Genomic DNA, 20,367 nt, shown 5'->3' on the forward strand with positions numbered 1-20,367 from the left:
AACTCCTCCAGAGATCAGTAGAAATATATTTGTACCCTCTTTCATCCTTTTGCTCTCTGGAACCATGATATATATATATATATATATATATATATATATATATATATATATAACAAAGTTGCTGCTGTTTACTCCCTGAGATATACATACCTTAAGTTCACATTTGTTTTCTCTTTTCTCTTCCTTCACCATGATTTGTTTTAATTTTTGATGAGGTGCTGGGGATCAAACCTTGCACACGCAAAGCATATGCTCTCCTCCTGGGCCTTCACATTATTAGAGCATAAATTCATGAATTGTTCTGGGAAACTAGATGCATTCTAGCACTTGGAACTAGAGAATGCTGGAGGAAAAGGAAAATGAATTCATCTTTTCCCTTCCCCCTCGTCTCTCCGGGTGAAATAGAAGAGAAAAAGAACTGTTATAAAGCACAGTTAAAGCATAGCACTAAGATTTATTTGCCTTCCATTTCTGTAATCTCCTTTATATTATATATCATAGTTCAGTGCACCTTCTAAACTGAGCTGGGGAGTATAATGCTCCTACAATTACTTGCCACTTAATGATTACACACTTTGCTTTTAGAAATATATTAGGAAACAGCCCACACTGTGCTCTTTTGGATCATAACAGAGGGACAAGATTAAAGTCAGATTTCTTGCATTATGAAGTCATCTTGTGACCAGTCTGTATGGGATCAGAGGTAAGAAATCTAACAACAAAAAAAAAAGAAAGAAAAAAAGAAGAAAAAAGAAATATAACAAATTATGCTTGAAAGAGGTTTCCAAGAACTCCCAAAGTCCCCCCCCCCCCCCCCCCCCAGTGTTCTCTGAAGTTCTTGCAGGACCTGAGTAGAAGCTCCTTCGTAAGTAACAGGGGCATTTATTCTGTTTCTATTGATATTTATCATTCAAAATCCAGGTGCCCTTCTATGCTTCTTTCTCTGGGAAGTGCTCAGGGAAATGAGTTGTAGGGAAGAGTTTTCTGCGAGCCTCCTGGATTTGTTATTTTTCTCGAATACTAACCAGTCAGATCCTGAAGAACTTGATAAACAGTGTTCCCTGATCTCTCCACTTCTGGTGTTAAAGATTTACTTATCTTTTTAGTACTTTCTATGTATTTTATACTTATTAATTTTATACAATTAAAAATAGATTTTTGCCTAGTGAGCCATATTGACTCATTCTTGAGGCCTGTATATCCGAGTTCTAAAATGACACTTTCTCTTACATACATACTTAAAAAATCATTAGTATTTTGGGGTGGCAAAAATGTTATACTACTTGGGTAGGACATTCTGCTCCCTTGTCCAGATATTTAAGGAGCTTTGATTTTGCTCTTGGCTTTACCATTTTCACTGGCAATTTTTCTCACTGCAATGGCTTTAATGCTCTCATATGCACAATTCCCAAATCAATTTTTTCTACCCCAAACTATATTGCGCCTTTACATCTATGTATCAACATATTGGAAATCATTATCTAAATATGAAATTCCTTGAACTCCATATCCAGTACTAAGTCCCTTTCTTCATACATGCTTCTGACTTGACTCCCCAAATCTTAATTGCCATGAACTACTCCTTTATGCAAGGTAGACTGTCCTCATTTGTTCTCTACCATCCTGTAACATCACTTACCAGTGCATGTGCCTCCTTTATAAACTTTCTAGGGGAAATAGGGACTGGAGCAATAATACAGCAGGTAGAGCACTTGTGTTGCACACCACTGACCCTGGGTCTATTCCTATATGGTCCCCAAAACACTGCCAAGAGTGATCCTAGAGTAGAGAGTCAGAGGCAAGCCCTAGGCACCACTGGGTGCAAGCCCCAAAAGGAAAGCTATCTGATATGTTTTATCTGTATTGACAGCCTTGATTCTGTCCTTTCACTGCTTCTGCCTGGACTACTGCAATAACTTCTTTTTTAAAATTTTTTTTTAAATTTATTTATTTATTTATTTATTGAATCGCTGTAGGAAAAATTACGAAGCTTTCAAGTTTAGGTCTCAGTCATGCAAATATCAATCACAATTCCCTTTACCAATACTTATTTTTCACCACGAAGAACCCCAATAAACCCCCACCCTCCCAACCCCCCCAATGTCTGTGGGGTAGATGAATTCTAGTTAACACTCTGTCTACTTTGACTAGCTTCATTGTTTTGATAAAAGTTGCACCATTATTATTTAGACTTTAGCCCCCCACCCACCAAACTCAGCCATGCTGAAAAAGCGTTGTGAAATTATCTGCTTTCTACAGCTGGGTTCAAGAATTAAATGATGTCGCGCGGATCCTGGCCGCGCGGTTTTGGATTTCTGCTATTTTATTTATTAACCCTGCAAGTATTTCTACTGAGAGTCAGATAATTAAGAGATTGGTCTCTGTGCTTCTGGGGCCGTGGCCGTGTTGGAGAGCTGCTCGTGGGGGGCAACTGGTGACCTCAGTCGGGCGTGAAGGACGGCCGGAGCGCCCTCCGTCCCATGAGGTTTCAGTCGCACCCCCACCCCCGGCTCAGACCTGCTCTCCACCAGGCTCCCATGCGGCCGCCATCTTTTTGCAATAACTTCTTGTCTTATTTAAAAAAAAAAGGGGGGGGTGATGCCAGAAATCAAGCCAAGGGCCTCATACATGCAAGGCAAGTGCTCTACTGCTAAACCAGTCACTAGTATGTCTTTTTTTACTTATTTATTTATTTTGTTTTGTGGTAACACCCGATGATGCTTAGGAGTATCAAGTACCCTGCCTGCTGTACTATCTCTCCAGCCCCACCAATCTTCATTTTTAACATCCTACATGCTACTGACAGATTTACTGATTTCTTTATTTGGGTTTTGGGCAACATCTGGTGGTGCTCAGGGCTTATTCCTGGCCCTGCACTCAGGAATCATTTCTGGTAGACTCAGGGGACCACATCTAACCTGTGTCGACTGTATGCAAGGCAAGTTCCTACCTGCTATACTATCACCCCAGTCCCTATTTTCAGATTTCTCTTAAGACATTTATGATTGTACCACTCACCATCTCCTCACTATTTTTATAGCATTTCCCAAAATTTGAGAATTCCTAGTATTACTAGGAGATGATTTTAGGTGGTAAAGGAACAAACATTAAAAAAGATTTACCAGGGTCTAGAGAGATAGGACGGAATTATGGCACTTGTATATGACTAACCTTGGTCCAATTCCTAGCACAACATTTTGCCCCCTGAGCCCTGCCAAGAGTTATCCCAGAATAGACTCAGTTGTAAGCCCTGAGAATAGTTGTGCATAGCCCCAAAACATAACAAAGAAAAATTACTGGTTATGATTTTATCTGAGTTTGTAGTGAACTTTCCATTTATGACATTGACATTTAAATTTAGTGTAAGTATATATTTTGAAAATCAACTTAAGGAAAAATGCTATTAAAATAGTGTGGGGCTATTTATATGCAAGAAATCATGAATCTGCAAATACTCAAGTAGAAAAATTTCTTGCCTACAAGATAAATCCCAAAGCCCTTAGTATGGCATACAATTTGGCTCTAAATACTAGTTACAGCTTTATTTTTTTAAGTCATGCAGTCTGAGGCATAGGGAATTTCTTGCCATTTTAATATCTATTCATTTAATAAATATTTACCAAATGTCTAATATAAGCCAGACATTAGTCTAAACTTTGGGGATATCTGTAAATAAGAGTTCCTGACCTAAGGATTACATTCTGTGGAAAAAGCAGACAAACAAGTTAGAAAGTAAACACTGTATTAAAGATTAGACTTCAGTTCTGTAAAGAAAATAGAGTGAAGGGAAGGAGACGAAGAAGACCCCTCTGTGTGGCAGGAGCATTTCAGGAACCTGAAAAGAATGAGGATGAAACAGCTGAAGGAGAAAGTAAAGAAAGCAGGACAGAAAATCAGGACCAAGGCCTTGAGAGGGGAGAGTCTGACTCAAAGAGGGAAAGTACTGGGAGAACTTAAGTGGTGGTGCAAGAGGTGGTGTAGGCTGTAAGGTCAGAAACCTGCAAGCAGGGGTGTGATCCCAATGTTTTCCTAAAAGATCACACTGTCTTCTCTTGCCAATGGACTTAGTGTCCCCTCACCTTGATACAACCAATTGCTCTCCCTAGAAAACAACCTCACCCCCGTGGCAGCACATATGGAAAGCTTTACACCAACTTGTCTCAGAAACACTCTGCACTGCAGCTGCTGAGAGAGGAGGGAGGGCACCCCCACCCCCTCACTCCTTTCAACCTCCAGGAAAGGGATCCAAAGAAATAGGTAATGGGGGAGAGGACAGGGGTATGGCGCTTGTCTAGCACACAATCTGTCTAGCACCACGGAGCAAGCATCATGAGCACAGAGGCAGAAAAATCACACACACACACACACACACACACAAATTTTTAAAATGTGACAGAATGACTAAGGGTAGTAAATAGTGGGTTACAAGCAAGCCCCCGTATAGGTAACTCTCTCTCTTAGATAGAGCCCACACTTGAAGGAGCAGGAGGACAGGACTGTCACCCATGAGCTTGCAGTAGGAATGGGGCAGGGACAGCAGATGGCAGTAGGGAGAGGGAACAGGGACAGGGAAAGGGCACAAATAGTCTGGGTCTCCAGAGCAGGCGTGTAGTCCAGAGACACACCAATGAGAGACAGCCTGAACTTCCAGAGACCTTGAACCCAGAAACTGGAGTGAGGTCAGGATATGAAATACTGGGTCCCAAACACTGACCAGAGCTATCAGGTAAATAATTCTGACTCTAAGCATACGGTATGTTTGTAAGTTGTGTAAACTCAAGAAAGAGGCATAGCACACAGCGGCGGTGGCTCTATCTCTCCCGCTGCCCGTGTTCGGTAGTCTCACGCCGCTTCCCCCACCCCGGGGAGGTCGATGCCAATGGGCAGGCAAGGGAAGGAACGAAGGCCAGGCTGGTTGGTCTTAGTCGCAGTTTATTCCAATCACACCAGTCTCCCTTCTCTGCCTCTGCCTCTCCTTGCTCATTCTACAGTCTCATTATATCTCTCTCCATGATGAATTGGGGGAACAATTACACATAGGTGTGGTCATAATCAATAGGGATAGAATTCTTTCCCTCATCGAAAGCCGCTCCTAGGACAGATCCTCTCTCAGCAGGACGATCCACCCTAGAGCGGTATCCCATGGGTGTGTTTCTCCTCTCCTTGTCCAACAAGCATATAAGCATATATAATATAAATCATTTTGTATGGATACAGTAAGAAATATCTTAAACTTATAGAATTGTTCTCCTAGGGCCATCTCGATCTCAGACTACAGTGCTCAGGCCAGATAGTCTTTCTCACCCCTAGCAGGATCCTAGTCTTGTCGTTACCTTTGGATCATGACAGCATTTGTCTATGATCAAACTCTTATAGTTAAGAATCGTGGTACTTTGTCCTGGCCCATTTCGATGCCAGGGTAGCTCACCGCTTGCCCTGGGTCCATTCAGTCCCTCGTTGGGACCCTGCTTTTGGGGTGTTAGGAACTAAGGGCAACTGAGGCTTATGTTGAGAAAGCAGATGACTGGCAGTGAATAATATTCAAAGCCAATCAAATCCTGTTACAAAGCATAATGTTAACGGTCTTCCTGTATCTATACAAAAAGGGCATTGCTTTAAAGTAAACTGTTCATAAGGCATAAGGAGAAGAGAAAGGCAATATTTCACTCATACATATAAAATCATAGATTTCTGAGGAATCTAACCTTACAAGTTAGCAGAGTCTGATTAGGGGGAAAGCTGATTAACTGGTTGGGGAGGGGAGCATAGGGAAGAATGTTTACAGATAAACACAATGGAATAGAAGTGCCTCAGGAGCACTGTAACGGGTTCATCGATTTGCTAGAGCGGGTCCAGTAATGTCTCCATTGTGAGATTTCTTGTTATTGTGTTTGGCATATTGAATACTCTCGGTAGCTTGCCAGGCTCTCTGAGAGGGATAGAGGAATTGAACCTGGCTCAGCCTCAGGAGCACTGTAATGGGTGTAACCTGTTAAACCTAAGCTCCTTGTGGAGGAAGGACAAAGCAATGTCATTCTACAGTAAGTCATTCATCCACTGCCCAAAAACCCTTTGGGAGAAAAAAATCCACTTGTCATAGTACTTGTGGCAGCAGTGATCGCTTCCATGACGTCCTCATGGAATGCTTGCTTTATAGTGAAATGATTCTTTTATATTGTTAGCACCTAGCGGAGTATTTGGAACTGCCTGGAAATCTAACAAGTCTGCAGTAGTTCAGTCTCCATTGAGGTTCCAGAATTCGGGTTTTGAACCGTAACTAACCACACTATTCTCATAGGAGATAACAGCTACTGTTTTGTTTAAAATCGTGACTTTTTTTAAATTCCCCGAGGCGGTAGGGAGAGTTTGGAGGTTTCTTTGTCTCCCAAGATTGGTACCATCTCACCGATCACATTTACTACCAAGTCAGTTGATTTCTGTAAAGTCCTGAAACACCTTTTTGCACCGCAGACTTTTTTTTGGTGTGGGGGGGGGGGGGTGCGGTGATTGTGGGGTTGAACCCAGGTCCCAGCACACGGGCCGCAAGGCAAGTCCCAACCTAGATCCCTATGCTGTTTTTTTTTTGTTTGATTTTTGTTTTTTAAATAACTCTTCTAGCAAACCTATGTGATCCTCAGAGCAGCAAACAGGTCAGATCATTTTGAGAGAGACAAAACCTCCAACTTGCAGCTCCTTGTATGGAATGAAAAAGAGACAGGAACCAATCCTCTGAAAAGAGAAAAAGGGAGGCTTAGCAGCCAAAGGTTTCCCTTGTCGGTGGCCGTAGTCGAAGAGAACTCTTCCCCCACACACTCCCCGACTCCGCCTTCCTCTTAGCTGTCCGTCAGAGTACGACCAAGTTCGGCTCGCGACCTACTCAAGATGGCTACAGGCACACTTCCGGCGCCTTCCCCAATTAGCTCCGCCTTCATTGCGTCTATTAACTGCGCCGAGGGCGGGCCCTAGAGCTGGGCTTTGATTGGTCAAGTTGACTGGCGACAATTCCCGTGGTGCCTTGAGCACGGGCTGCAAGGAATCTGGGCAAGATGGCGGACGTGCTGGATCTTCACGAAGCGGGAGGCGAGGATTTCGCCATGGACGAGGATGGGGACGGTGAGGACAGTGGAGGCGCTGGCGGGAAGTGGGGAGAGTGCGAGGAAAGGGCCGGAGCTGAGCTCGCGCTCCCCGGCTGGGCGGAGCCCGTGAGGCAGAGCCGCGGCCGGGTCGGAGACTCCTCCCCTGCGGGAGCCGGGCTACCTACAGGGAGGGAGGTGCAGGAGCCGCTTTCCCGGGGAGAGTAACTGTCTCCCGTGCACCGCACGCTTTTACCCTGCAGAGAGCATCCACAAACTGAAAGAAAAAGCGAAGAAACGGAAGGGCCGAGGCTTCGGTTCGGGTGAGTCGCGGGGGAAAAGTGGAGTTTGCGCTCGGCGGGAAGGAGGGGCTTCCCGGTGACGGCGCGTGTCCTTGCAGAAGAGGGGTCCCGAGCGCGGATGCGAGAGGACTATGACAGCGTGGAGCAGGACGGAGACGAGCCCGGGCCGCAGCGCTGTGAGTCCCGGGGCGCCTATCGGGATCGGGTCCCCTCTCTCTTTGCTGGAGGTTCCCTGTTCACGGACCACTCCCCTCCTGCTCCCAACAGCTGTTGAAGGCTGGATCCTCTTTGTGACGGGAGTCCACGAGGAAGCCACGGAGGAAGACATCCACGACAAGTTCGCGGAATACGGGGAAATCAAAAACATCCACCTAAACCTGGATAGACGAACGGGCTACCTGAAGGTATCTGCCGCCCACATTGTGCTCCCTCGCGTGCCGGCCTTTCTACGCGCAGAACCCCGCGGATGTTGTTGGGAGGGCTGTGGCAGATGCTTTGTCTGCACAGTGGGGACCCTGGGGCACCGCTCATTGTCTTCCGGTTTTGGGTCTGGGGAGAGGCAGGGAAGGGCACCTGTGGATCAGGACTGGCATTCTCCTTTCTCCTTGCAGGGATATACCCTGGTGGAGTACGAGACCTATAAGGAAGCGCAGGCTGCCATGGAGGGGCTCAATGGCCAGGACTTGATGGGGCAACCCATCAGCGTGGACTGGTGCTTTGTCCGGGGCCCTCCCAAGGGCAAACGGAGGTAAAGGGGAAAGGACAGCACTGTCTCAAGGAAGGAAGCAGTAGTGAGATGGATAGGGACAGTGTGTGTGTGTCCTTCTAATGGGTTCTTCCTCTTCCCCAGAGGTGGCCGAAGACGCAGCAGAAGTCCAGACCGGAGACGGCGCTGAGAGGCTCTCTAGGTTCCCTGGGGTACTGCTGCACAGGTCATCTGACACCGCAGCCTTGGAGAAATGGTCTGGGGTGGAACTTCGTTTGCATATATTTAATGTTTTCCTATTTGCTTAGCCCTTTTTTTGAATTACGAATAAATGCCCCATTTTTGTTTTCTACATTTAAAATTATTTTGCTGCCCCAGCACTGCAAGCTCTGAAGCACTATTTATTTACCATAAATAAGGCTCAGCTCCAGTCTGAGTAGAGACTGGAACAGAGGCAGGCATGCCGCCTACTGTTGGGAACTAAGAGAGGGCAGAGAAAGAAAGGAGAGAGCTTTGTTGTTTCAGAGAGTCATTACTCTTCCTGTTACTCTGAGCCAGTGGATGCTACATGAGTGCCTCTTTGGTTTCTCCTGCCGCCCTGGGTGATGCATCTGCTTGTGTCTCCAGCTGTCTGAGGACTTGAATCTCTTGTTGGATCATCTTCCCAGACCCACATTCCCTGGAGTTCTCGACACTGAGTTCGTGGGTCCCTCTCCGGCAGCCCAAGGTGAAGGCTCCATAGAGGAGCGGATCCAGAGGTGCATTGAGCAAGCCAAAGAGGAAGAGGATGTGGCTGAGGCTAGGCGGGACCTGAGTCAGCATGGCGGGAGAGAACCAGTACCACAGACCCAGCAGGTAGTAAGGTGCCCAGCAGAGGACAAAGGTCAACAAGACCAGCAGAGCCAGTCGCAGGGCCCGGAGACGAACACGGGGGCGGTTGTCTGAAGAGCGGCGGAGAGCAAGTTCAGTGGCCTGGGCTGGGAATGTAGAAAACAGACAGACTTAGATTTGGGACCACTCAGGTCCTGGTCTATGTAAGTAGGGTGAGGTGGTGAACAGGCAGCAGGGGCTGATGCTCTCACCGTACAGTAGAGATTCCTCCCCACCTGCAGTAGCAGGGCAACCTTGCTCCACCCATACACACACACCTTCCCAGTGTTACAGACATGCTGGAGAAAAGGTATCAAGACTCCACTAAGTTGCCTTTAAAACTCAGTATCTAGGACTATAGACCAGCCAGCTGGTCACCTTTCCTGAAACCTTGGCCGGGTGAACACACCTTCTAAGGATGCTAGAACTTGAGACATTCAGGAAAATGACAGTGTACTGCATCGGTAATGGAGCAGGTCAGGGCCTCCCTCCTGTCCAGTAGCAACCATCAGGAAGTGACAGGCTGGAGCAATGATTCCCAGGGCCCGAGGCTCACCAGGGTTGCCCTTCCTGCTCTGGGGGCTGGACACGCTGAGGACAATGCGGCTGTAGCAGACGGTCATAGCTGTCAGGGGCAGCAGAAAGAGGCAGGAGAAGGTGAAGAAGTTATAGGTGGTCTCTTGCCATCGAGCCTTGAAGCTGCCTTTGGTGACACACTGAGTGAAGGGGATTGGGCCAGCTCGGCGGACAGTGCGAAACAGGAAGAGCTGGGAGTGAGGTGAGGACAGTTAGAACTGGCTACCCCCTGTAAGCCCCCGTCATGCACTGCCTCTTCCCATTCAGCTGCGATTCTAGGCAGCCCCATGCCATGCCGAAGCCCATGCAGTTCCCTTTGGAAAGCTTGGAGGCTAAGTTACCTTTATCATGTCACCAGCATTCTTTTGTTGTTTTGGGGGTCACACCTGGCAGTGCTCAGGCCTTATTCCTGGCTCTGCGTTCAGGAATCAGTCCGGTGGGCTGGGGTACCATATGGGATGCCACCCTGCCCACTGTACTTCGTACTGTCACGCCGACCCTTTCACCAGCATTCTTAGCTAAAATGTTGCTGGTGTGGGTTTGGTTAGTTCTGTGAGAAAACTGAAAGGTTAAAAAAAAAACTAAAAATTGGACCCATGCAATAGTACAGCTGGTTGGGTGCTTGCCTTGCAACCTGGCATTTCATTTCCAAGCACAGAGCCAGGAAGAAGCCCTAAGCATAGTCGGTGTGGTCCAATAACCAAAATAAATAGAAAATAAAAATGCTAAAAATTCAGACCATTTTGTAACCACTTAGAAGGGACCCATAGTAGTAGTGTTACTTGTCTTAGCTGTAATGGTGAGATGAAGTTTAGTATTGTTACTGTTACTGTCTTTCTGTTCATCAGTTTGCTCTAGCTGGTACCAGTGATGTCTCACAACAAGTTGTGAGACTTGTTACTGTTTTTGGCATATTGAATACATCATGGGTAGCTTGCCAGGCTTTGCCTTGCGGGCAAGATACTCTCAGTAGCTTGCTGGGCTCTCCAAGAGGGGCGGAGGAATTGAACCCGGGTCGGCTGCATGCAAGGCAGATGCCCTGCCCACTGTGCTATTGTTTAGTATTCAGTATTGTTCAGCTGTGCTATATAAGTTCAGTATTATCAAATACATTTCCCAAATGCTGATGGCTGCCCTCTCCATTTTGTTTCAGGGTCTTTGGGGCCACAACTGGTGGTCCTTTGGCTATTCCTGGTTTTGTTCAGGAGTAAGACTTGGCCATGCTCAGGAGACCAAATGCCATAAGGGTGGGCCACAAGGGAAGTCCCTTATTCTATACTTTTCAGCTCCCTCCATTTTGTAAATTGTTGATGGTTTTGTTTGGGGACCATCCAAGCAGTGCTTAGGAGATCTAAGGGGCCTATGGTTCCATGCAAGGGTCTGGTGGTGCTGGGGTCTACCTGGATCTTGGTAGTGATTCATAGAAGGGTGCCAGGGCTACCCCCAATGGTGCTGGACAGATGTCCTGTGTGGTGCCAAGGACCAAACTTGGGGTCTAGTTTAGGGTTCAAGTAGAGTAGATGAGTCATTAATAAAAGACAAATTCAGAAAAAAAAAAAAAAGACAAATTCAGTAGGTATCCCGTCCCTATATGGAAAGCCTTTGTTAGGATTTTAGTCAGCACAAACCATCAGGGAAGGGGGAGTAGTATCTCCCACAGACAGTTTTATCAACTGCCTGGAGTTGTAATGAGGCCTCTCTGAAACAGTTGCATTTGGCTTTCCCTTTCTATAAGCCAGGTCTGGAAGGGGACCAGACAGGTGAGAGGGAAGTTGACTTTGGAATTTGGTGGGATTTTTTTGTTTGGTTTTGGGTCACACCCAGCAATGCTCAAAGATTAGTCCTGACGTTACACTGTGGAGTGCTCAGGGGACCGTATTGAATGTCAGATTGAACCAGGGTACAGGGTCAGCCCATAAGGGTGGGTCACAAGGCAAGTACTCTACCTCTTGTACTTGACTTTGGAGATGAGTATGCATCCCTGCTCTGCCTCTCCTTTTCATTCCAATGTATGCAGTGTGCCACCTCCTTCCTCCCAACTACTTCTGATACTTGGAAATGGGCCTGTACAAATCATTCCTAAGTACATAGATACTACCTTACCACACTTAAAATGTTTCTAGTTGCCAGTAATAGCTCAAGTCTAGCACACAGTGGTGCAGAATTTGGAATCAAACAGATACTGAATTTTGGAACTGAAAATGTCACCTTTTGCACCATGATCAATGTTTCTACCTGTTTGCCATTGAAGCAAACCCAGACTGCAGTTATTTTTAGCCCATGAGAAAGGGTTGAATTCATCTTCTCCCATCTGCCAATTGGTTTCAAGTGATTTAGTACATAGCTAGGTAGTAGTAGAGCCTAGACCAGGGAAAACATAAAGTAAATGAGTGCACAGTGGGACAGAGGAGCTCTAATTCCCAGTCAGCAGCTAAAATTTGCTTCACAGAACAAATTCACCTTTACTTAGGCACTGAGGTGACAAGCTGCTTTTTAAATGTTGAGAGCAGAGTTCCTATTCGCAACATATTGTTAGAGAAATACAGTCTTAACTAAATTTTGCAGTTGTATTTCTAATTTTTGCATTTGTTTTTGGGCCACACTAGCAATGCTCAGGGGTTACTCCTGTCTGCACTCAGGGATCACTCCTGGCCATGCTCATAGGACCATAAGAGATGCTGAGGTTCTAACCTGGAGGTTGGCTGGGTTGGCAGCATGCAAGGTACATGCCCTATCCACTGTACTATCATGCTGTCTTTTTAATATTCAAGGATTTCAGGATATGGATTTTTGGGGGGCAAGGAAGTGGGCCACACCTAGCAAGTGTTGAGAGAACCTTACGCTGTGCCAGGGATTGAACTGGGGTTTTCTGTGTGCAAGGCAAGCATTTTCCCTATACTATCTCTCCAGTCTCTGGGATCAGATCTTATGACTGATGCATTATTTTAGAGACATATTAGGCCACACATAATCCCTAGTTTCTTGGCAACACTGTTCTATACTCAGTCTTAAGAAGGTTTATTTTAAGGGATTGCATCCCCACCCCCTAAGTTTTTAGCTCTAGAAATTTTATATTTATCATTGAGACTTAAGTGGTACTCATTCATATATTTTACATTTTGTTTTGACATCCTTTTCACAGTAAAGAATAAAAATAAGGTATTTTGGGACTGGAGCAATAGTATAGCGGGTAGGGCATTTGCCTTGTACGCAGCAAACCCGGGTTTGATCCCTGTCATCCCATATGGTTGGTCCCCCAGCACTGAAAGGAGCAATTCCTTTGTGCAGATCCCTGAGCATTGCTGGGTGTGGTAAGAAAAACAAAACAAAACCTTGCCCCTCATGCATTGTCTTCCCCCAAAAAATCTCAAGCCTTCACTTTTTACCTCAGTTTCTCCACTGCTTTTAGGATTAAGTACAAACTTGATACTTGTATCAGCCCTTCTTTCCCCTCCAGTTACTACTTTATAGCCTTCAACTTCTGCAGCCAGTTGGAAACCCTCATTCCTATCTTCTGGCTCTGCACTTAGGGATCACTCCTGGTGGGGCTCAGGGACCATATGGAGTGCCGAGCATCAAACCCAGGTCAGCAGTGTGTGTGACAACAGCCCTACCTACTGTACTACCTCTCCAGCCACAGTAAAGTTTTTATATCTCTGGAAAGCTTACCCTGACCAAATAACAGGTCAGAATCTCACTCCTCACCCCACCGTTCTTTAGCTCCTGTTTTTACCTTTAGCATAACAGTTGTTGCACAGATTTGTAATTTCATGCTAATTATTTTCTGGGCTAGTCTACAAAATTTTGTACTGTTCTGGGACCACATCTGGTTGTGCTTGGGTGTACCCCCTGGTTGTGTCAGAGTACCATAGGTGGTTCTGGGGATTGAACTCAGGTTGGCCTCATGCAAGGAAAGTGCCTTAACCCTTGTACTATTGTTCCAGTCTTAAAAAGCATGCACTTGGGGTTGTTTTGTTTTTACAAATTTCCTGAAGGTCGGACTTTACTGCTCTATCTTTAATATTTGTCTGGTTATGTTTTGAGTCCATGGATGTGTGATACAATAGTCTTACCTAACCTGTTTTCTAGAGCCCCATACTCTTTTTTTTTTTAACGAAGATTTACTGAAGGTGGAACTGAGGATACAATGGAATGGAAGCCAAATGTGGTGAATAAGCAAAACTGAAGGGATAGAAATAGATGTTGGATACTGACCTTCAGAAGTAATTTCTCACCAGAGCTAGAAAGGGGCATGCAATGGTCCTCCCTTGCAGAGGGGATGGAAGCAGCTCCCTCCCGAGGATGAACAGCTTTCCCAGGCCCAGCATACCTGCCTTGGTTATATCGACTCATGCTGTGCACCCAAAATGTTGTTCAGTCTAGCCTTGGCAGTGTGGGTCACTCACCTGGGGTAAGGCAAGCAGGAAGCTAAGTCCCCACGCCGCCCCCAGCAGCTTCCTTCCACCTGAACGGGGTCCCAGCGGGTGGATCACTGCCGCCTGGCGGTCCAGCCCAATGACCACGGGCAGGAAGGCCGCAGCGTACATGGCCATGAGTTTCAGGAACATAAGTGCCCGGCATGCGATGTCCCCGGCCAGCCACTGGACAGTGACATTCCAGGTGGCATCAAGGGGCATGACCACAAACGTGACGAGCAGGTCAGCGGCTGCTAAGTGGGCAAAGAGTCGCCGGATAGGAGAGGGGCGGAGCGGGCTGGACTGTGGCCGTGTCACTGACCACAGCACAGCCAGGTTCCCCGTGGCCGAAGAGACGAATAGCACGATGGTCACTCCCACCCGGACTTTGGCAGCCGTTGAGAAGGTGGGCAGCTCCAAGCCCTCCACCTCTGCTCCAGATCCTGCCCAAACCTCCCCAGCTTCTGGCTCCTGTGCGGTGCGGTTGCCTGCGGACATGATGGAGGGAAGAGGGCAGTGGGCAAGGAGGCGCGGGTGTGACGCCGCGTCTGGGTGAAGTGTCAGTCTTCCTTGCCTTAAATTATGATCTGCAGCAGGCCACTGCGAATATCGTCCACCAAAGCCTCAGTCTGCAGAGACTCTGCATGTGCATCAGTCTGCGGGAGGTCACCTGTCCGACTGTCAGGGTCTCGCAGGGGACGGATCTGATGCTGGAATTCTGTTTCCATAGATCTGCAGCCCCTAGAGCCCTGGGTTCGGCCAAGGGGTGCGTGCGTGGCGGCAGTTGTGCGGGGCGCGCCGGGGGAAGTGGGCTACGCCAAACTGCACCGCCCCGCTCTCTGCGGCGCCAGAAGGCGGCCGCCGCACCGCAGGCCCCGCCCCTGGACCTTAAAGAGGACCCTGAGCCCGCGGCGCGCAGGAGAAACACGGACCATCCGGTCTGCGAGGGCCGCGCCTGCAGACACGCGCAAAAGCACGCCGGGCTAGGCCCGGGAGAGCAGTGCTCCTCGTCCAGATCCCGACGGAATGTGCGGCTCCGCGCAGCTGCTAGTCTGGCGCTATTTGACCCAGGCGAGACGCCGTTGGGTCGCCTGGGAGGCGGGGCCAGGGGCGGGAAGTGGGGCGGGGACGGCGCTGCGGAGCCCGGGCTGCGGCTGTCATGGACTCCTGGGTCCGCTTCAGTGCACAGAGCCAGGCCCGGGAGCGGCTGTGCAGGTACGGTCCGCACGGGGACGGGACAAAGGCGACAAAGCCTCGGGCGGAGGGGGGCGTGGGGGAGGTGCGGTCACCGCAACTACGGGGGTCCGAGAGGGTCAGTCGGGCTACGGGGGCCCGCACGGCCCGCGCGGCGCTGGTGGGGTTGCTGCGTTTGTGCTGGCTGGGAAGATGGGGAAACTGAGGCATGAGCGCGTCCGTGGGGACGGCGCTTGGGGTTCCCGTGTCCACATTCACCACCGTGTGCGGGGGGTCCACGGGGCAGGGGTTGGGGGGCGTTTGCCCCATCCACAGACTGCGGCCCGATCGGGCTCCGGGCCTCCATGGGCCTCTCGTCCCGCTTGACCCTGGGAACGGCGTCTCCGCTCCCCACGTTCGTCCCATTCACCTCGGGGCCCATGAGCTCCGGCGAGCCCTCTGGCTTGGCCAGTGCAGTCCACGCTAGCTCTCTCTTCCCGCTGCCCTTTGGTAGTCCCGAGCCCCGGCCTGTGTGTCCCCCAGCCGCCCTTCCAGGGCCCGCAGGAATAGTGGGAGCCGCAGGCTGAGGTCGCGGGGGAGCGGGAAGGGGCTGCAGTTGCAGCAAGGAGGACGCTCCGGGGGTCGTACCTGGGGTGCCCAACTGGGACCTGCACCCCGGCCCGGAGGGCGCCTGCAGGGCAGTTCGGGGGTCTGTGCTCGAGCCCGCCGCTCTCTCTGCCAGGGCCGCCCAGTACGCCTGCTCGCTGCTCGGCCACACGCTGCAGAGACACGGGGCCAGCCCCGAGGTGCAGAAGCAGGTCCGCCAGCTCGAGGGCCATCTGAGCCTGGGGAGGAAGCGTAAGTGACCTTTCTTTTCGTGTCCCCTCGCCTCCTGCACCGCAGCTCTGCCCCACTCTGGGTGTCTCTGCGGTTGCATTCCAGACTCCAGCCCCACCTTTGCCCTGGAGGACCCCGTGGGTAAGGGAGCAAGACTACAGACAATGGGGCTCCTTTGCAGAAACTAAACTCGGACACGAAACATTAAGAACTAAAGTTAAAAAGTCATTTTGTTTGTTAATACTTCTATCCCTAGCTGGCCATTAACTCTCTTGCTTTCTCTCTTCCTGTGGCTTGCGCTCCGCCTCCAAATCCTGGATTTTCCTCGGGACTCCCACAAGTCCTCCGCCTGGGTAACTCAGCAGATGCCCTGGAGTCCGCTAAGCGGGCAGTACACCTCTCCGATGTTGTCCTGAGGTTCTGCATCACAGTCAGTCACCTCAACCGAGCTCTGTACTTTGCCTGTGACAATGTCCTGTGGGCTGGAAAGTCTGGACTTGCTCCTCGTGTGGACCAGGAAAAGTGGGCGCAGCGCTCATTCAGGTTAGCTCTCTCTTTACACTGTTGAATGTCTCCATATTGCAAAGCTTACCTTTCTGAGGAGGATCGCTCAGGCGCTGCCTGGAATATAATGTCTTCGTCATTCCCATGACCTCCGGTGTCTAGAACACAGACTGTCATTGCACAGTGAATGGCGGCAGGTAGAGGACAGGTGATGAATGTGTTGAGGGAGACTGGGCAAAGGAAGAAATTATATTGATTTAATTCAGCTGGCTTGTAGTTTAACAAGTTGTGATTGCATTGCCTGCTCATTCAGTCATTCTGAAAATAACGTGTCCACGGTGGGCCAAGAAGTAAAGCAGGGGCCAAACAGAATCAGCTCCTGCTCCTATGAAGCATCTAGGTTAGCGGCAAAATCAGAGATTAAAACAAATTACCCAACCAAATAGTTTTTGTGGAAAAGTACAGGGAGTTTGAGATCCAGGTGGGTTAATTTAAGTGGCTTTTTCTTTCTTTCTTATTTTATTTTCAAATCACACCTGGCAATACTCAAGGGCTTTTCCCAGCTCTGTGCTATGGAGCTCAGAGGACCATATGCTCTATGAAGATTGAATCAGGACGTCCTGCGTGCCAAGCCAGTGCTCTCTCCATTAATTCAGATTGAAACTTTAGCTCTCTGGCTAAGAAAGTAATACTGTAGCTCAATCCAGGAGACAGAGTTGGAGTTAGACCAAGCAAATAATACCAGAAAAGACCTTCCCAAACAGGAGATAGGATATTTTAAGACTTGACACTGAGAAAGACCAGGGAATTAGGAACAGAACTAAAAGCCAGTGTGAAACAAATGAGTTGTGGGGAGGGGTTGAAAGGGAAGGCCATTAGGGTCCTTGAGCAAGAAAGTTGGGTATACTGGTGATGGGTGTGGTGTTGGAATTATGGGCAGGGAAACCATCATTAACAGTTTTGCCAATCACAGAAATTCAGTCAATAAAGTTAAAATCAATAGAAGCCAAGTAAAGGGCATAAGTTCAAAGCGAAGAGGAGAGATAGATCATTCAAGCAAGGTCTGTTAGTTAGCCAACGGGAAGATGGTTGGGTTATTTTTTTTTCTTTGTTTTGGTTAAATTTTCTCCAAGGGCTAGAGAGATAGTATAGCAGGTCAGGTGCTTGTCTTCCATGCAGCTAACCTGGATTTGATCCTCAGCACTGCATATGGTCCCTCAAGTCCACCAGGAATGACCCCTGAGAGCATACATTAGGAGTAAGCTCTCAGTACCACTGCATATGACCCCAAAACAAAAAAAACAAACAAAAAACCCAAGCAGAAAATGGTTGATTCAGACCAAAGATGATGGTGATGTAGCCTTGGTAGAGTGTTGAATTCAGAGTATGTTTTGTGGCAGGGAAATTGTATTGAGTGTAAGCCACTGTTGTTATCATGTGTGAAAAGAAAAACAGGACTTTTTATGTGGGGAGCTCTACAGCCAGCATTGCTCAAGGCTGGCTTGAGATGGCTTGAGGCTTGCTCAAAGCCAGACTCCTGGGTTTACACTCAGGGATTACTCCTGGTGGGCTCTGCGTACCATATGGGGTGTTGGGGATCTAACCAGGTATGCCACGTGGATGGCAAACATACCTGCTGTGCTCTCTCTGCCCCCAGATCAGGACTTTCTTAAGGAATTTATTGTTTTAACACGTTTGTCAAGCTACTACTCACCTCTGGGTCTCTTTTATTTATTTATTTTTTTGCTTTTTGGGGTCACACCCAGCAATGCACAGGGGTTACTCCTGGCTCTGCACTCAGGAATTATTTCTGGCAGTGTTCAGGGGACCATATGGGATGCCAGGGATTGTACCCAAGTCAGCCACGTACCTACCTATCACTCCGGTCCCGAAGCATAGCATTGTGTTTAAATAAATTTTGTTGTGTTTAAATCTCTGAATACTAAGTTTTGTTGCTTTTCCCAAAAACTTTTGGAGAATTGGGGCCTGAGAGAGAGCATGAAGGTCAGAAATCTGTATTTAGTATGCCCCAGGTCCAGTTCTGACCCCTGAGTTTTAACCAGATGTAGACCTAGAGGCCCCCAGCACCACTGGGACCCAGCATTGCACCATCTGGTCTGGTTGGCTAAGTGTGGTCCCCATCCACATTCTTGCAGTATTATATGTGTGTATATATACTAATGGGTTGCCATTATATGTGTGTATATATACTAATGGGTTGCCAAGTGGATGTGAAATTTGTGCTAGTTCTTGAACTATTTTTGATACTCATGAATGTGAAGTCAAAGTCTTAAAGTAGACATGAATGTTAGAAAATGGTGGGAAGGCATTGCTAATCATGGTGGACAGTACCTCTTTGGGCTGTGACCCCCTTGGCACAGTGAGGAGAAACCATTAGGGTTAGTGGGTGCACCGAGAACATGAACCTGCCTGCACTGACCCTCACCCATGTGTCTCAGGTACTATCTCTTCTCCCTCATCATGAATTTGAGCCGGGATGCTTATGAAATCCGCCTGTTGATGGAACAAGAGTCTTCAGCTTGTAATCGGCGACAGAAGCTTTCCGGAGGAGGCACCCCAGGAGGGATTGAAACTGGGGGACCTGAGGGTACAGGAACTCCAGGAGGAGGCCTGCCCCAGCTCGCTCTGAAGCTTCAGTTCCAAATCCTGCTTCTGGCTCGGGTCCTCCGAGGTCACCCCCCACTTCTGCTGGACGTTATCAGAAATGCCTGTGATCTCTTCATTCCCCTGGACAAACTGGGCCTCTGGCACTGTGGCCCTGGGATTGTAGGGCTCTGCGGCCTAGTGTCCTCCATCCTCTCTCTTCTCACCCTGATCTACCCTTGGCTACGACTCAAGCCCTGAGATTCTCAGACCAGAGAAGGAGGGAATCTCTGAACTGGTGAGATGGACTTGTCGTTCATCCATCCCCAGTTTACCAGCTCCTTCCTCTACTCCTTAGTTAAAGTTAAAATTTAGAGATTCAGGAGCCAAGGGAGCCACTTTGGGGAGGATGACATGAAGAAAGGTATCTTAGGGTGATCCCAGTGTTCAGATCTGTCAGCCTTTCTTCTTTTCCTCCCTCATCATATTGTCTGTATCTCTTGGCTTTTTTCACTTTGTCTCTTAAGTCTAAGAATCTGTCTTTGCATCCCTTCCCCGCCCGCCCCACCCCCCAACTCCTCGCTGTCCTAGGAATTTGTCTAATCCTCAGAATTACTTTTTGCCAGATGAGGTGGAAGACTCTAACAGCTTTCTTTGTTCTCAGCAAAGGTGGCTCTGGCAGATTTTTTTATCTCCTTCAAATTCCATATCCTAAAGACTTTGTGTCCTAGTCCACTCTGTTTTGATGTCAGAGATGGTTTGATGCCTCTCTGGCTACTAGCCAGCTTCCCTGGTCACCTGGCCTGTCTTCCACTCTGAACAGCTGTAGGCTTCTTGTTCCCTAGTCTGTTTTCCCCCCTTTCCACCTCCCCAGAATGATGCTGTGTCTAGCATCTTGCTGTAAATACTGTACAGTGATTCTGTGTAAGTAACTGTGGCCTGTGTTTATGCTGGAGAGAAGTCTTCCAGGTCAGCGAATTAAAGATTCATTGACTCAATGTTTTGGTCTGCTCCTGTGTGTTGCTGTCACTGTGGTTTGGGTTGTCCATTCACCAGCCCCTGGTATCATCATTCACATTTAGTGGGCCCCTAGAGCCTGCAGGGTGTGTTACTAAGGCAGTAGAGACACCAAAATCAAAGAAACTCCATGATACTAAATTTAGGAGTGTATAGCCAAAGATAGAATATGGGATTTTTTTTTTTTTTAAGTTTGTTTTCACATCCAGATGTGATTAGGGGTTACTATTGGCTCTATACTCAGGGATCACTTCTCTTTTTTTCCCCCTTTTTTTGGGGGGGGGTCACAC

The 20,367-nt window shown here is 48.2% G+C and overlaps 3 protein-coding genes across 4 annotated transcripts; 2 read left to right on the top strand and 1 right to left on the bottom strand.

Moving 5' to 3' along the window:
- Window positions 1–6,879: 6,879 nt before the first annotated feature.
- RBM8A (RNA binding motif protein 8A) lies at window positions 6,880–8,433 on the top strand. Of its 2 annotated transcripts, none has more exons than XM_056123265.1 (6): window positions 6,880–7,113; window positions 7,337–7,396; window positions 7,477–7,551; window positions 7,643–7,779; window positions 7,987–8,123; window positions 8,226–8,433. In XM_056123265.1, the coding sequence occupies exons 1-6, from the start codon at window positions 7,047–7,049 to the stop codon at window positions 8,269–8,271; spliced, it is 522 nt and encodes a 173-aa protein (XP_055979240.1). In that variant the 5' UTR covers window positions 6,880–7,046; the 3' UTR covers window positions 8,272–8,433. The 2 variants fall into 2 exon arrangements, with proteins under 2 accessions (XP_055979240.1, XP_055979239.1); XM_056123264.1 differs by having other exon boundaries at window positions 6,947–7,113; window positions 7,474–7,551.
- Window positions 8,434–8,458: 25 nt separating this feature from the next.
- On the bottom strand, window positions 8,459–14,450 carry LOC130031764 (gonadotropin-releasing hormone II receptor-like). The gene is made up of 3 exons (XM_056123257.1): window positions 13,934–14,450; window positions 9,508–9,718; window positions 8,459–9,058 (listed from the first exon to the last, which is right to left on the bottom strand). Exons 1-3 carry the CDS (start codon window positions 14,438–14,440, stop codon window positions 8,646–8,648), a joined length of 1,131 nt encoding a protein of 376 aa, XP_055979232.1. The 5' UTR covers window positions 14,441–14,450; the 3' UTR covers window positions 8,459–8,645.
- Window positions 14,451–15,000: 550 nt separating this feature from the next.
- PEX11B (peroxisomal biogenesis factor 11 beta) lies at window positions 15,001–20,060 on the top strand. The gene is made up of 4 exons (XM_056123259.1): window positions 15,001–15,157; window positions 15,858–15,973; window positions 16,294–16,495; window positions 18,916–20,060. Exons 1-4 carry the CDS (start codon window positions 15,102–15,104, stop codon window positions 19,319–19,321), a joined length of 780 nt encoding a protein of 259 aa, XP_055979234.1. The 5' UTR covers window positions 15,001–15,101; the 3' UTR covers window positions 19,322–20,060.
- Window positions 20,061–20,367: the final 307 nt, after the last annotated feature.

This window comes from Sorex fumeus, unplaced genomic scaffold (genome assembly GCF_029834395.1).
Source record: "Sorex fumeus unplaced genomic scaffold, SorFum_2.1 ptg000047l, whole genome shotgun sequence".
Taxonomy (NCBI): Eukaryota; Metazoa; Chordata; class Mammalia; order Eulipotyphla; family Soricidae; genus Sorex; species Sorex fumeus.

Excerpts from the sequence above, each read along its gene's own strand:
- RBM8A (XM_056123264.1), top strand. The coding sequence starts at position 7,047 with ATGGCGGACGTGCTGGATCTTCACGAAGCGGGAGGCGAGGATTTCGCC. Across the intron at positions 7,397-7,473 it reads GGGCCGAGGCTTCGGTTCGG|AAGAGGGGTCCCGAGCGCGG; the intron begins GTGAGTCGCGGG and ends GTGTCCTTGCAG. Across the intron at positions 7,780-7,986 it reads GACGAACGGGCTACCTGAAG|GGATATACCCTGGTGGAGTA; the intron begins GTATCTGCCGCC and ends TTCTCCTTGCAG.
- LOC130031764 (XM_056123257.1), bottom strand. The coding sequence starts at position 14,440 with ATGTCCGCAGGCAACCGCACCGCACAGGAGCCAGAAGCTGGGGAGGTT. Across the intron at positions 9,719-13,933 it reads TCCTGCTTGCCTTACCCCAG|CTCTTCCTGTTTCGCACTGT; the intron begins GTGAGTGACCCA and ends CCTCACTCCCAG. Across the intron at positions 9,059-9,507 it reads GAGCAGGAAGGGCAACCCTG|CCCAGGCCACTGAACTTGCT; the intron begins GTGAGCCTCGGG and ends CTACATTCCCAG.
- PEX11B (XM_056123259.1), top strand. The coding sequence starts at position 15,102 with ATGGACTCCTGGGTCCGCTTCAGTGCACAGAGCCAGGCCCGGGAGCGG. Across the intron at positions 15,974-16,293 it reads TCTGAGCCTGGGGAGGAAGC|TCCTCCGCCTGGGTAACTCA; the intron begins GTAAGTGACCTT and ends GACTCCCACAAG. Across the intron at positions 16,496-18,915 it reads TGGGCGCAGCGCTCATTCAG|GTACTATCTCTTCTCCCTCA; the intron begins GTTAGCTCTCTC and ends CATGTGTCTCAG.